This window comes from Sinocyclocheilus rhinocerous, unplaced genomic scaffold (genome assembly GCF_001515625.1).
Source record: "Sinocyclocheilus rhinocerous isolate Xijiao unplaced genomic scaffold, SAMN03320098_v1.1 scaffold1295, whole genome shotgun sequence".
Lineage (NCBI taxonomy): Eukaryota > Metazoa > Chordata > Actinopteri > Cypriniformes > Cyprinidae > Sinocyclocheilus > Sinocyclocheilus rhinocerous.
In genome coordinates this window covers 355,660-372,191 of record NW_015660499.1, presented here as the reverse complement: position 1 = coordinate 372,191, position 16,532 = coordinate 355,660, and the positions used below count along the sequence as shown (strand labels likewise).

The 16,532-nt window shown below is 36.7% G+C and overlaps 2 protein-coding genes across 2 annotated transcripts in view; one reads left to right on the top strand and one right to left on the bottom strand.

The window, feature by feature from the left end:
* Positions 1-1,225: 1,225 nt before the first annotated feature.
* Positions 1,226-4,596, top strand: LOC107725102 (E3 ubiquitin-protein ligase TRIM39-like). The gene is made up of 6 exons (XM_016534253.1): positions 1,226-1,780; positions 1,926-2,021; positions 3,381-3,548; positions 3,632-3,770; positions 3,877-3,912; positions 4,048-4,596. The coding sequence occupies exons 1-6, from the start codon at positions 1,226-1,228 to the stop codon at positions 4,593-4,595; spliced, it is 1,542 nt and encodes a 513-aa protein (XP_016389739.1). The 3' UTR covers position 4,596.
* Positions 4,597-10,882: 6,286 nt separating this feature from the next.
* Positions 10,883-16,532, bottom strand: part of LOC107725110 (fibroblast growth factor 10-like) — a 15,060-nt gene continuing 9,410 nt past the window's right edge. The window contains exons 2-3 of the mRNA XM_016534262.1: positions 12,244-12,347; positions 10,883-11,074 (exon numbers count right to left, since the gene is read on the bottom strand). Of these exons, the coding sequence (XP_016389748.1) occupies positions 10,883-11,074; positions 12,244-12,347 (296 nt within the window). The remainder of the gene's footprint in view (positions 11,075-12,243; positions 12,348-16,532) is intronic.

Here is a 16,532-nt window from a genome sequence, read left to right as displayed (position 1 = left end):
TATAATCATAAATATAACAGCATAATAATGCAAGAAGGCCTAGACACTTTCAAATTAATTACATTAAGTATATAAAAAAAAAACTTGAATAAATAGTAAATAAACATTTTCTAACAAAAAGTGCAAAGTAACAAGTAGAAAAAAAGAAAAATGCACAAAGATTTTGTCTGGAGATTTTTCCATCTACAGATTTTTCTCTGACCTTTTCTCTGTAAATAAAGGGTGCACTGTATTGGTGAAAAACACAATCCCTATTTAGCAGTCAGATGTCCGTATGCACAAACTGCTGCAAAAGACACAGTTGCAAGTGGAATGCAAAAAACATGGTGACATTAATTTTTAAGTAAATATAATGGGCGATATATTGCATTACCAAAAATTATTGAGGTCATGTACATATATTGTTCGATAAGTCGATATATTGATTATTGCGACAGGCCTACACACAGCATAAATACTGAACACAAACCTGCTATACTGCTGGTGAAAATCTACATAAAAATGTAGCAAGACGAGACTAAAATTATATTTGGTTATACAACTTCTGTATCTCAGTGTGTTTACTTTGTGGACGTTTTTTTAGTGATGTCTGTGGGAAAAGAAAATCATTTCTTTTAATCTAAAGAGCAGTTCAGATTGATTAGTAAATTTAATGAGTCCCAGGAAATTTAATGTTTCTCAGGAAATTGTTTCACCACAAAATAGAGATAAAATAAGAATAATATGGATACCTATTGATTAAATACACATAAACTGATTTGATTCTAAGTTGAAGTTTAAAAAAGACCACTTTAACTTCACTTTCTGTTAGGAAATAGTTCATTTAAATCTGAGTGGCCAAAAATATTAAGCAAATGTGCTTTGCTAGTTGATTCTTTTAAATCCATGTATCATAATTTGTACTGTGAAAAAGGCTTTGAAGAAGGGAAGAGCAATGACAGAATAATCACTAACATCACCAAAAATAAGAGAAACCTGTAGACAAATTGTAACTGAACCTCCATGTAAGCCAATTTTTTTTTAAAAGCACATGAATTACTTTTTATGTAAATTATTATTTAAAACCTGCTCATTATTTTATTTTCTTTGTAAAAAGGCACAGTGCAAATTTGTCTTTATATCACATTTCAAGCATTTGAGCAGAAACATTTAGATCATATGGTTTTTAATATCATGCAAACATAAACTCAGTCATCATTTATCGTCATCATTTCTCTTTCCAGACATGTCATCCTCTAGTGGTCTACTGACTGAAGAGCTTCAGTGCTCTATATGTCTGGATGTGTTCACTGATCCAGTCAGCACTCCATGTGGACACAACTTCTGCAAGACCTGTCTGAATAAGTGCTGGGACAACAGCCAGACCAGCAGCTGTCCTTACTGTAAAGAAACATTCAACCAAAGACCTGATCTCAAGATTAATACCACACTCCGAGAGGTTGTAGATCACTATAAGAAGAAAACACCTGAGAAAAAACCTGAAGTTCTGTGTGACATCTGTGAGGAAAGAAAGCTGAAAGCCCTAAAGTCATGTGTGGTGTGTCAGAGCTCTTACTGTGAAACTCATCTGGAGCGTCATTTGAGAGTGGCAGGTTTAAAGAGACACAAACGGATGGAGCCTGTGAGTAATCTGGAGGACTATATATGTCAGACACATGAGAGACCTCTGGAGCTGTTCTGTAGAGATGATCAGACATGTGTGTGTCCGATGTGTGCTCTGACAGACCACAAGAACCACAACACTGTTCCTCTAGAAGAGGAGAGTGAAGAGAAGGTAGAAGTTACTAATAAACTGCTTTTAAACTGCAAAATATAATGACAAATCAATTTCTTTAATCTTGTAAAAAGAGTGTTCATTATGAAAAGATATTGTTTTCTCAGAAGACCGTAAATCTCTGTTATGATAAATGTTTCTGTGTCTGTAGACTCAACTGATGAAGACACAGAAAGACATGCAGCAGATAATCCAGGAGAGAATCAAGAAGATTCAAGACATTAAACTCTCAGCAAAAGTTAGAAAGGTAAGTTCAAAATAATTGAATTAAACCTATAATAGTATTTCTTATACAAAATTTTGTTCAGGTCCTCCAAGAGTCCACAGAGAGTTACAGTGGCTCTTTCTGCAGGTTACATCGTTATACCAATAGGTGGTGCCAAGTGACTGTCTTTAGTGAGTCGCTGATTTCGATTCATTCACTCGATTCGTTTAAAAACACTGATTCATTCAGGAAAGAATCTCTAGTGCTGGTGTTCTCAACTCTGGAACAAGAGGTCTACTTTCCTGCAGAGTTTAGCTCCAACCCTAATCAAACACACCTGAACAAGCTAATTAATGTCTTCAGGATGACTTGAAAGTTATTGGCAGGTGAGTTTGATCAAGGTTGGAGCTAAAATCTGCAGGAAAGTGGACCTCAAGGGCCAAAGTTGAGAACCCCTGCGTCTAGTGTGTTGAGTCTTTATTTCAAACCCTTTTCGCTGGTCAGAGCAAATACAACGTAAATGGCAACAATTTCTTTAAAGGGGTCATATGATGCTGCTAAAAAGAACGTCATGTGCATTTGGTGTAATGCAATGTGTTTATGCGGTTTAAGGTTAAAAAAACACATTATTTTCCACATAATGTAAATTATTGTTTCTCCTCTATGCCCCGCCTTTCTGAAACACGTCGATTTTTACAAAGCTCATCGGTCTGAAAAGCGAGGTGTGCTCTGATTGGCCAGCTATCCAGTGTGTTGTGATTGGCTGAATACCTCAAGCGTGTGACGGAAATGTTACGCCCCTTACCATACTGTGTTGCCGTGTGTCCGGCATTGGGGACATAATTACAGATTATAATGACTTATACTGTCCCTGACATGGCTGCATCAACACTGCTGCTGTTCCTGAAACCATGCCTTCTTTCTTTGCGTGCACATTTGGGCGGTGTTATGCAAATCTTCCCACACAGTGACGTAGACATGTGGGGGCGTGTTTAAACCAGGCGCTTTAGGAGGGCTTAAAAGTCTTAACTTTTATACATTTTATTTTTAACTTTTATAAACTTTTATTTGAGACTTTAGTCTTTGCAACTTTACAGATCTTCTTTATGCACCAAGAGCTTGTAACACTCCAAAGAGAAAGGAAAAATTGAAATCGCATCATATGACCCCTTTAAAATCTTGTTCATTGAATTGCTGTGTAAAAGTCATATAAAAAACACTTCAGTTTAAGGAATTAAAATAAAACCCTAATAACACTAAATTATGAGCAATAGTAAGTCTAATTCTTGTCTTATCAAACACCACTAATCATTTGTTGACTGACTGGTTGAGCAGAGAAACACAGAGATGGAAAAAGCAGCCCGTGTTGAGTTCTTCACTGATCTCATCCACTCCATTGAGAGATGTCAGACTGAACTGCTGGAGATGATGGAGGAGCAGCAGAAAGCAGCAGAGAAAAAGGAGGAAGAGCTCATTGAAGAGCTGGAGCAGGAGATCACTGAGCTAAAGATGAGAAACACTGAGTTGGAGCAGCTCTCACACACTGAAGATCACCTCCACTTCCTAAAGGTCATTCGACATCTCTCTGATCAATGATAATGCAGTATATGACACTCCTCATGCTGAAGGATTTTTCCTTTCTCCTGCTGTAGATGTACTCATCCCTGTGCAGCCCTACAAACACCAGGAACTGGCCTGAGATCAGTATGAAGACTTGTGTGAGTCTGGAGACTCTGAGGAGAGCTCTGACTCAACTGCAGTACACTCTAGATGAGAAATTCACAAAAACTGGTACGACAATATCAAATACACCATACAGATACATATGTTTATTATTTTTAAATTCAAGTAATGAATAATGAGTCTCAAAGATCTTTTGATGTTTTATTGTCATGTCTCTCTACAGAGCTGAAGAGGATGCAGCAATATGCAGGTACAGTGTGCTGTCAGCACTTCACTCATTTACATTCAGATACTCACAGCTTCTATTCTGCACTACAATCTGATTAAAACTATTAAATATTAAAAACATTGTAAATCTGTGATTTGATGTTCTCTGTTTTCTTAGTGGATGTGACTCTGGATCCTGATACAGCTCATCCAAACCTCATCCTGTCTGATTATAGAAAACAAGTGAGATTTGGAGAGGTTAGTCAGGACCTCCCAGACAATCCAGAAAGATTTGATTCATGTGTCTGTGTCCTGGGAAAGGAGGGATTCTCCTCAGGGAGGTTTTATTTTGAGGTGCAGGTGAAGGGAAAGACTGACTGGGATTTAGGAGTGGTCAGACAATCCATTAACAGGAAGGGAAAGATTGCAGGCAGTTCCAGTGACGGATACTGGATTGTTATTCTGAGGAATGGCAATGAATATAAAGCCTTTGCTGGTCACTCTGTCTCTCTGTCTCTGAGGGTAAAGCCGCAGCGGGTCGGTGTGTTTGTGGATTATGAGGAGGGTCTGGTCTCCTTTTATGATGTGGAGTCCTGCTCTCATATCTACTCTTACACTGATCAGTCTTTCATTGAAAAACTCTATCCATTTCTCGGCCCATCATTTAGCAAAAAAGGTAAAAACTCAGCCCCACTGATCATCACACCTGTCAATTACAATAAATGAATTTGCACCATTAAAATTAAATACTAGATGAGCATAATGCTTTAAATATTTTTGTGCGTCTACACAAAGTATGTGAATATATTGTTATCAAATATGCTAAAATTTTAAATGTAAATAAGTTGAGTTGTTGTTTATTGTCATTCCATATGGACAGACATTCTAAGGAACAAGATATAAGACACAATACAACAACACAAGGAAGAGAGTCAAGTCATCTTTATTTATATAGCGCTTTATACAATACAGATATTATACAATACTGTAAAGCAGCTTCACAATAATACATAGGAAAATGACTGAATCAGTGATGCAAACTTCAACGTTGTCGTGCTTAAAAACAGTAAGAATTAATGTTTCATTCATTCATTCACTCACTCAAGAAACCAAGGGTGTACTCTCACTAGGCACAGTTGCCTTGAACCGAGCGTGATTATCCCCCCTCCCCACACCCCCACTGGCCTGCACTCACAGTTGCACTAAACCAAAGTCCCATTAGGCAAGTCATTTCACTCGGCGGCCATCTTTGAAACGCCTCTCGGGCATGCAAGTGCAGCTCCTATCTCTTTGAATGGGGAAACATCAAATTCTCCAAAACTGTTTGCCAAGTTTAAAGGGTTAGTTCACCTAAAAATGAAAATTCTGTCATTAATCATTAATTAATTGTTTTCTTTGCGCACAAAAAGTATTCTCGTAGCTTCGTAAAATTACAGTTGAACCCCTGATGTCACATGGACTATTTTACCGATTTCCTTGCTACGTTTCTGGACCTGGGAACATAACAGTTGTGTTGCTGTCTATGAAGGGTCAGAGAGCTCTCGGATTGCATCAAAAATATAAAATATAGTTTCTGCACCGAGTCTTTTGCTGCAGTGTTGCCAGGTTTTCAAAACAAAACTCACGCAATTGCTACTCAAAACTAGCCCAATTGCGTTTCGAGGGGGGTTCCCAGGTAAATATCGCATGCTGGGGGGTAAAATACACGTTTTTTTTTTTGGCGGGGTTCCACTGGTTATATTCGCATTTTAGGGGCTAAATGTCACATTACTGGGGCGCTTAAACCCGCGGATATGAAAAACAACCCACAGCAACAGTGTTGCAGTAGCTCAATTCCGTGGGAAAACGTCTCTGGTTACTTGCGTAACCCATGTTCTCTGAGTAGGGAACGAGATGCTGCGTAGCTATGATGCAATGGGAATGTCCTCTGGGTGTGCAGATTATCTGAAGCCCGTATAGAATCACGCCAATTTATTTACCATCCTTATACTGACGAATGCACCATCTGCTCTTCAGATTTCTCTACCGAAAAAGGCCTCTTGTCGGCAACGCAAGGAGCTTGGCAGCAGACGCAGCATCTCCTTCCCTACTCCGAGAACATGGATTATGCAAGTAACCCGAGATGTTCTCTTTCATAGGTTCACTCGACGCTGCTTAGCTATGATGCAATGGGAACGATATACCAAACACGCCAAGCTAAAGTGCTGCCGTATCTGACCCGATGAAGAACCAGATAGTATCCACGGCTGGTTCAAGCAGACAAGACCTGGGAACCAGGAGCCATGTCAAGATCCAAATTATAGAACTTGTTAAAAGTGTGCGGAGAGGACCATCCTGCCACTACACAAATATTCTCTCGGGGGACTCCTCCAAAAAGAGCTTGAGAGGAAGCCACACTCCTTGCAGAATGCGCCCGAATGCTGAGAGGTGAAGAAAACCACGCACCTCGTATGCCAGCGAAATACCGTCCCTAACCCAGTGAGAAATTTTGTGCTTTGATGCGGCAAGCCCACGGCGACCAGCACTAAAGCATACTAACAGCTGTGGAGATTTTCTCCAATGGCTAGAGCGGTCCACATAGAGCCTCAAAGCTCGGACAGGGCAGAGCATGTGAAGTCTCTCATCCTCGCCTGAAGCAAGAGGAGGATGATGGAAAGAGTGAAGCGGGACCACCTGAGAGCGAAATGTGGACAAAACCTTGGGAACATAGCCTGGCCTGGGACTGAGACTTGGCGGCTCAAAATTTTTCAACCACAGAGTTGACTGCCTCCCCAAACAGCCCAGACTGAGAGATGGGTGCATCAAGGAGAAAAACTTTCTTCTTCTCACGGATCTCTGTGAGATTAAGCCACAGGTGGCGCTCTGCAGCCACCGGGCCCGTCATAGAGCACCCTATAGCACCCTATAGAGCTTGGTGGCTCTCAAGGCCAAGTCTGTGGCTCTGAGGAGCTCCTTGACCGCCTCTTGAGTCAGACCGCCGCCCTCGTCCTTCTCCTTAAGGACATCCGCCTGGTAGGCTTGGAGAATGGCCATAGTATGAAGGGCCATGCCTGCCTGACCAGCTGCCATGTAGGACTTCCCGATAAGGGCAGAAATTGTCCTACATGGTTTAGTCGGAAGGAGGAGGCGGGACTTCCAGGAAGGAGCAGAAGATGGCGAGAGGTGCGTGGCCAGCGTATCCTCGATCGCCGGAATGGCGGTATAGCCCTGCTCCACAGAACCCACTAGATTGGTGAAGTCAGTGGCTGCCGCGTTAGTAAGGTGGGTGGAGAATGGCTGCTTCCAGGATCTGGAGATCTCATGATGCAGATCGCTGAAAAAGGGCAGCTTTCTCCGTGCGGGCCTCAAATTTGGGCCACTCAGAAACCGCTCGTCGAGTTTAGACGACTGGAATTCACAGGGCTCGTCGGGCTAATCAATAGAGAGCTTCTCTGAGGCGCGCGCCAGCATGTCTGCAAGCTCTGAGTAGACTGCGGAAGGCCGCGCTTCCTGGTCACTAGGCGGGAGAGCGTTGGCTGAAGCAGGCCCAAAATCCTCGGAGTTGGAACAAAATGTCCTCTAGCCTGAAGGAAATCACATTGCGCGCCTCCGGGCTAGGGCATTAATAATCATGTGTGAATATATATATATATATATACTGTATATGTGTGTGTATGTATATGTATGTATGTATGTATGTATATATATATATATATATATATATGATGCATCAACATTAATTGCACTGAATCAATCTTACAATGTAATGTTGATTCCAAATCACTTTTGAAACAAGATAGTTCACCCAAAAATTTAAATTCTGTCATCATTTAATCGCCCTTAAGTTGTTCCACATCTGTATGAGTTTCTTTCTTCTTTTGAGCACAAAAGAAGATATTTTGAAGAATGTGCATACAAATAATTTAATTCTGTATAATTCTTTTAGTTTAATTTAGTAAAATAAATTATAAAAAATTACTCCAGCTGCATATCTTTAAAACAAAGCTGTTCTTCTGTATATTGCATAAATTGTATTAACAATAAATTGTATTACCCATTTTATGTAATATAACCTAACTTATATAACCCATGTAACTTAGTATTTTATTTTTGTTTTTGTTTGTTCATTTGTATACTATGTGCTGTTGTCAGTATGTAATAAGTATCTCATGGACAAGTGACTTTTTGTTTAATGCAAAATTTTGAATGTAATATTATTAAGTAACGTAAAATAAAAATAAAATAAAATAATTTTAAAAATTTAAAACAATTGTAATATTTATATAAAAAAATATTTGTATAAAAGTATTTAAAGTATTAAAGTATGCTAAATCTTACATAAATTCTGCCTAATTCTATATAAATCTGTAAATTATCTGTAATAATAATAGTAATATAATAATAATTATTATTATTATATTATTAAAAAACGTGAGTAACGTTTTTTAGATAATTTTTTAGATCAGCCTAACTCATTCCCTCTTACATTTTCATTAGTGACTGCTGACAGAAGATCAGCTTCTTTTACTGAAATTTCAGGACACATGAGGGTCCGATGTCTGATGACAGTGGGGTCACAGCAGCACTGATTCAGAGCAGCACACACACGCTCTGAAACTCTTTCTAGAAATGCCCAGACTGAACCAGCATGACAGTCACTAATAAGGAAGGGCCCGTATAAACTGTATAAACCAGGCCTGACCCCCCATAAGGCCTCCCCACCCCTGCCATTAACAACTTGTGTGTCGGCTCCTCCAAACAAGCACTCATTAGAAAACTTGCCTCGAGTCTTTTTCCACTTGTATCTTCAAGCTCGATCACATTATTTGAGTGAGCGCCTTTTGCTCCCCAAATTTTCTAGATCTATTTAGATAACAGATAGCAGGATTTAGTTCCCGTTACTGAATGTTTTTAGTCTGTAAATAGCCGCGTGTAAAGTAAATGGAACAACTATTATTACAAGTGGATGCAAAAAGTGTGAAACTAAACAAATGATTTGATGGAGTCAGTGAGCGAGTGGAAAAGTTAATGAGTGAAATTGTTCGTATGTTTGGCTTTGTTTTATGTGTGAGTTTGTGAGGGTGTCAGTTAAGCCGAACTTCTCTTTTAGCTCGCAGTCATTTTGGGCTGTTGTAAGTGTTGTTGTAACCAAACAGCATCTGCATTTATATCATCCCACTAGTAATCATAAACAAATCAATCAATAAATAAATAACTTGCTGTATAGTTTTTCATCTAATATTTATATTTGATTATATTTCAGCTTTATTTCAATTGTTCCACTAAATTGTATTTAATATTGTTCCACTAAAATCATATTTACCATGAATGGATTAATTATTCTAGTAATGCTGAATGAATGAATGAATAAGTTCTTGTATTTAATTTTACTGTGAAGTATTTATAGATTGCAGTGTTATATTTATAGTTATATTATAGTGTTATTTTATGGTTATATTTATAGTAATATAGTTTATTCATCAGTGTTTTGAATTAGCTTTATTTTTATATTTTCAGTTTCCATTTAAATTGTAGTAAATTTTGTAATTTTGTTATTTGGCTTTTGTAATTTTTATTTATTTTTATTATTATTTATTTAATTTTGTGATTTTTTTTAATATTACTACTTAGGTTGATTTTTATTTCAGTTTTAGTTTTTATATTTAATTAGTAATTTTAGTGCTGCAACTTAAACTTAATTTAGGTAGTTGCCAAGTCAAAAATGTTTGTCTAATATTTATATATATATATATATATATGTATGTATGTATGTATGTATGTATGTATGTATATATATATAGTTATAGTTTTTTTTTAACTATAGTAATAACCCTGATTATTTGAATTAATTCTGCCTGATTTATATAAAAAAGGCTCTTGTATTACAGTCATTTTGTAATATTAACTGTATTAATAAGAATCTAATGAAAATCACCAATAAGAATAAGGGAATTTTTAAAAAAGTCTTTATAATATAACTTCTAGATGCATTATGATCATGAGACATGATTAATTATTATGAAAATAATGTTGCAATGCACAAAAAAGGAATGGAAAAAAGAATGGATACTAGCCATATCGGCCGAGAAAATCGCTCATTTTCCGTCGGTCTTAGTACACGATGTAACTACAGAAGAGTACATTTTTAAATAGGAAAAATATAGAAACTCTTTGGCCATTTTTGAGCGAGATGCTAACGGTCTAATCAGATTCAATGATCTATGCTAAGCTACAGCTAAAAGTGCTACCGCCAGACCCGGAGATCGGCTGAATGGATTCGAAAACGGTAAAACTCAACTGTTTAACTCTAGGGGAGTTGGAAAATAAGCCTATTTTCAAAAATAGTGGAGTGTTCCTTTAAAATAGGCTTTATTTATCCTACTTCAGGCAAAATATTTCTTATTTTTTTCTTTTGATTTTGGGTTGACCTGAACATTTTGTGAGATTCACCCTCAGTTTTGCTTGTTGTGAACATGAAACACATCACAAGCTGCTCTGCAGGAGGATAACAAAATAGATTTTATTTCACAGGATTAAAGGTTATCCATTTAATATGCTTTTAATGTTTTTTTAGAGTATTTTATTTAAATACAATACAAATAAATTATTTATTTATTTCAAAGCAGTCCAAAACAGTTTTCAGAAGATACAAATTTCCCATATACATCCCCACTCTCTCTTTCTCTGTGCGATGCATGAAGCTTCAGAGCCGCTCCTACAAGATAATCATGTCCATCAGAAAGAAATTAAAGCACATGATCCTATTAAAGAGAAAACTCTTGCACACATAATCCATAATTTTAGATTATTGGAATGATGTACAATGGAAATAAAAGACTGCATTCATAAACTTTGCTCTTTTGTGCATGTTTACCATTTAATGTCAACTGGCATGAGGATAATATTTCATCTAGTGCCATGAATCAAAGAGCAAACGCTGAACCATCTCAAAGGAGAGCAGCCGCTACAGAGAGTTGCATGTGTACAGTCTTTCTCGCAATCTCTCTCCGTCCCATCAGCATTATGAATGAAAGTCACACCAGTATGGGTAAGAAGTGTGTAGCGGTGTTCTTCCTGCGGGTTTTTCTCCCGCGCAGAGGCCTTCCATGAGCGCTCAGACCTACAAACATCTGGCGCTTCTTGTTCCTCCACTCGGCGGATGCGTATGTGTTATACCCGTTCTCCTCGATGCGCTCCTTCAGACGGCAGTTTATACCGTAGTTTCTCTAAAATGCATGAAACAAAGAGTTATTACATTTCTGCACACCTAGTCGTGCTGGGTTTTGAAACATGGCAGCCGTTTTCTGCTGGCCTACGGTGGTCTGTTAGCTCTAACTAGATTTAAGTACACAGGCTATCCATCTGATTAATCCTGCTTGGACTGACTACTGACCATAAATGGTAATCTTGGACCAGGTGGAAACCATTTAAATGGATTCACTTAATTGTTGCTTTGTCACAATGTTAAAAGTAATGCATATATTGTATTGGATGCTAAAATAAGTAAGCTATTAGTTTGTTTTCCCTCTAAAAAATTGTAAACACGATGACTGAATCCCGACTACAGCAACACTGTCTCAACCAATGGCGTGAGTGTTGGGCGGGGCTACGTTTTTGTTTGACCAATGATTAACAGTGCTGCATAAATTACAGGCGTTGCCTTTTTTTCAGCAGGTATATAGCTAAAAGCTTTTTTTTTTTTGATGATTTCTTTGTGGGACACCTAAAATTATAAGCTATGTATTTATGCTGTAAAAAATAACAATAATATAAATATGTGAAAAAATTATCTTTATATTAAAGGGGTCATATGATGCTGCTAAAAAGAACATTATTTTGTGTATTTGGTGTAATGAAATGTGTTTATGCGGTTTAAAGTAAAAAAAACACATTATTTTCCACGGTTTTGAGACTTTAGTGTTTGCAACTTTACAGATCTTCTTTATGCACCAAGAGCTTGTAACACTCCAAAGAGAAAGGAAAAATTGAAATCGCATCATATGACCCCTTTAAGCGAAATATAAACTACAAAATAATAGCAGCACGAAACTGTAGTAATATCAAACTGGTGAACTTTTCCTTTATTTGTTTGTTTGTCTATTTTTATTAAATTTTTCACTTGCACCCCCTTATTTATTAATTAATTGATAATTATATTAATGTTTATTTTATTCTATTTTATTTTTATTTTTATTTTACACCAGCATCCTCTTGTGGTTTTATTTTTATTTTTATTTTCTTTCTTTTTTTTCACCAGCACCACCTACTGGCCCCCTAGAGATCCCTATAATCCCTGTTGAAAACCTCTGGATTAAATTGCACAGTCATATTTATATTTTTATGGCTTTAAGTTTTTCTATTTTTATGGTTTTAAGGTTTGGTGCTGGATACTCACCGCTCCATACAGTTCTCCCTTCTTACTGATAGCCAGGTAAAGGTTACTGCCGATTCCTCTGATGGCAACGATCCCAACATCCACTGATGTGATTTCCAGAATACCTGAAATACACAACATATTAACTGCATGGAAGAATATAGAGGCTTTCGTTTAAAACAGAGCACAGCCTGCTTGAAATTTTTTTTATGTGATTTTGTCATTTTTATTAGTTTTTTTTATATTACTATTTAGGTTCAATTCTAACCATTTTTTAATTAAATTAAATTAATTTTAGTTTTAGTTCAGATTTAGCTAACAACAACTCAGAAAACCTTTGCAACCACAGAGCAACACCTTGAAACCATGGCAGTGACTTTTGCATGTGCAAAACCTCCAATTTAATTTTTTATTTTTTTTTAGCAAATCTTTACATTTTTCCAGTTGTGCTTTATAAACTCAACAAGGAGTAACATTTTTGGGGAACGAAAGAAATAATGTTTGCATGTTTGTGTGCAGAGGTCAGAGGTGAAATAAGAGTTTTGGTTGGCCTTTGCTCACCTGCACATTTTAATTCAGCTCCTAAAACATAGAACACACACACACACACACTCTCTCTCTCTCACATGGGAGCATGTGACGCCTGGCTATCGGAGCCTGATAACCCCAGCGGCTGCGGGTGTCAACCCTGCGGCTGGAGTTGCGGGGGGTTTGCTGCGGCTGCCCTTTGATCAGTGCAAAAGTGTCGAAAGATGCTTCTATCATGACAGCTAACGTCGCCACTCAAAACAGTTCTGCTGCCCCCCTACGACGAGGAAGATGCACTGGATGCTTCACAGATCACAGATCTGTGTTTGTATTTCTCTGGAAATCACTCCTGTCCACTGTGGCTGCTTTGTGATTTGATAGAGTCTGTGTGCCAATCGGTTAGGTTAAATGTGTGTGTGCATATCTTTATATGTGATATCAGTGAGCACATCACTATCAGTCAATATTTCTGTTTTTCTTAATTATCTGTATCAGTCTGATAATGGATGCAGATAATTAGCTGTGGAAAACCTCACGTTTTTTCCTGAATAAAACATTTAATATTTATTTATTATAAATTTATGAAAAAAATGATTAATGATTATGAAGATACATAATATTAAATACATTATATTTAAGAGGTCAAGTTTAAACTGCCTGTTTTTCTTTGCATATTATATGTATAATTATTACTTGAAATAAAATATTAAAAACTACTAAAGTACCTGAAATAAAATTAATAAAATCCATATAGTAAAATTTAAATAATAATAATAAAAACAGCAAAAACACAACTAAATGACTAAAACTAACTAAAAAAAATACAGAAAATCTGAAAAATAATAATAAAAAAAAACGATTTAAAACCTTTCATTATATTGAAAATATATGTCATATTGCATAACTTAATGATATCGGTTAATGATAATTGGTTGGGCAAATTTTCTCTAATTATCTCTAATATGTCTGAATGTATATGTAAAGAGGACTGATTTATGATTATTTTCCCCCAAACATACCTCTTTTTTCAATACCAGGTTTCAAAATTACTAAGCAGTTATCCACATTTTTTACTGTACGTTGTCTGATTTGGCAATCAAAATGGTTTTCGGCCATCACATAAAAAAATATCTGTACTGTATCAGCCGACATTATGTGTGAATGTGAGGGAGCGAATGTATGCGCAGGTAGTGTGTGCACTCATCTATCCGTGTGCGCGCGTGCGTGTGTGTGTGTGTGTGTGTGTGTTAAGTGGCTCCATTGGGGTCTCGGGTTGCAGGTATCAAGTGAGACGGTAAAACTATCTGAGTGCTCTGTGTCCTCTCAGCGCTGGGATGAAAGCATGAAAGGAAGGAACAACACAGACAGGATGACAGTGAGACGGATTAGAGAAGCTTCAATGATCAGTGATCAAAGACGAGAGAGACGACAGCAGACTGGAGCCCACTGCAAAAAAGCTCCCACACACACACACACACACATCCATTCAGACCCAAACCACCAACATGTTCACGTGAAGCACAAATGCAAGGCTGACGCACACGCATGTCCGACTACCATATGTTTGTACCACACACATACAATACACATTAACCAGAACCAGGTACATCCCAGGTAAAGATGCTCTACTAGTCAAAAGCTGACAGAAATCATGTTAATCTAAAGGAAGATGCTATAAATTGTGAAATTTCTTTACAAAACTACCTTTTTTAAAGATGATTTGGAGCAGAATAAAAAGCAGCCAGTAAGAGTCCATCTTATCACAATTATAGTTAACTAAAATTAAAACCACAAAAAAAAAAACATTTATGTTACTTAAAATACAATAAATGTTATAATTGAAATAAAATTAAATATAAAAAATAAGTAACTTATTTCAGCTAATTGCCAAGGCAACATGACTCATTTTCATTTAATGTACTAAAATAACTAAAACTTTAAATAAAATTTTAACAGAGAAAATATAAAAAAAAGTCACTTAAAACTATTTTTAAAAACTATAATAGTATCTAAGCTAACATTGCATTACCCTGAAAAAATTGGTGTAGAAATAATTTTCATTCACAAACTGTAAATTTTACAAATAATGCAGTGAAATGGCAAGTAACACATTGAATTAAACATTTTTTTTTTTTTTAGGGAGAAAGACTGAAACAGTATTTTCTTATAAAACATACTCTAATAGCCTTTGTTTGACTTACAATTTCGAAAGATATTTTTTATAATGTATATTTCTCCCTCAATAGGGAGGATGCACCCCATAGAGTTGGTTGATGAAGCTTAAATATAACAGTTCTTGCATTTTTGGTCGCTACATAATTCCCACACACATTTATTTGTGTTATTTCATTGATTTGATGACGTTACTATTATTCTAAAATGACAAAAAATAGTGCTAATTTCTACACTGGGCCTTGCTTTGAAGTTCCATGTCAGTGAGGCCATACTTAACTAACCACAAAAGAGAGCTCGGAGAACAAGCCAAGCCATTACAGTAAATGTGTTTGTAATCCCACCTCCCAACGCATACAAGCCAAACACCTGCGAGAGCGACCGAAACGGAGAAAAACCTCAGCAGATGTCGAGCAGCTCACCAGGAGGTCAAGTTTAAACTGGGCCTATTTGCTGGTTTTTCTTTACATGCTGCCTTGTTTTCCCGAGCACGTCATGCTCTGCTGCACGTTACTAAACGCTGCGTCGTTGGCTTGCAGTTGTTTGCGCAGACGTGCATTTTCCACAGCCCTCTGCCAAAATCCACAGTTTTTTTTTTTTTGTGCTGGCATAATGTCTGGTGCCTAAAAAATGCAAAATAAACAGTTGTAGTTTTTGAGTCTGAGGAAAACAGCATTGCACAAATCATTGCATCATGCCTAGTTGTCACTGATATTGAGTGTTGGTGGAGTTGTGAAGCCATCTGTTGCACACATGGCAGCGATCTCACACCGTACTGGTGGTCTCCTGTACGTCCGGCTCATGCCTGAAGCCTCCTGACTGCTTCCTGCGACAACTACAAAGAGGATGTTTGAAGACATGATAGTGGACTATAGTTCAGACGCAACAAATAAACCATTCTCACAGCTGATATTTAGTCTTTCATTCCGTATAAAGGAATCAGAGTATACACAAATAAGCAAAAATAAGTACATCAAAGAAGCCACTGTCCCAGAAAAAGAAAAAGTATGGCATTACCACTGTTTAAAAAACATGATATACATGAGTATATGTTAGGAATTGTACCATTGTACATGTTACAATATATTTTGGGAAAACATGGTACCACTGTGCATGTGTTTTTTTTAAACATTTTACATTAGTATATGTTAAAAAATTTTTTTTTAAAAACATCGTATTGCCATGTTTCATGTTTCAAATTAAATTATTTACCTTAGTATGTGTTGGGACAAAAACATGGTATTACCACTGTGCGTGTTTTTTTTTTAAACGCATGTCCTTAGTATACAGTATGTTGAAGAACAACAAAAATATGGTATTACCATGTTTCATGTTAAAAAATATGATTTAACTTAGTATATGATTGGAAAAAACAACAACAGAAAAACATGGTATTACCACTGTGCATGTTTTTTTGTTTACGTTTGACCTTAGTATAGCCTATGTTGAAAAACAACAAAAACATGGTTATTACCATGTTTCATGTTAAAAAAGTATGATTTACCTTAGTACATGAAAAACATGATAACAACAACAAAAATTTGTAAAAAAAAAAAAAAAGGTAAAAAGTGGTATTACCACTTTAAAAATGAAAAAAAAAAGTTAAATGT

Excerpts from the sequence above, each read along its gene's own strand:
- LOC107725102 (XM_016534253.1), top strand. The coding sequence starts at position 1,226 with ATGTCATCCTCTAGTGGTCTACTGACTGAAGAGCTTCAGTGCTCTATA. Across the intron at positions 1,781-1,925 it reads AGAGTGAAGAGAAGGTAGAA|ACTCAACTGATGAAGACACA; the intron begins GTTACTAATAAA and ends CTGTGTCTGTAG. Across the intron at positions 3,771-3,876 it reads TGAGAAATTCACAAAAACTG|TCTCTACAGAGCTGAAGAGG; the intron begins GTACGACAATAT and ends TATTGTCATGTC.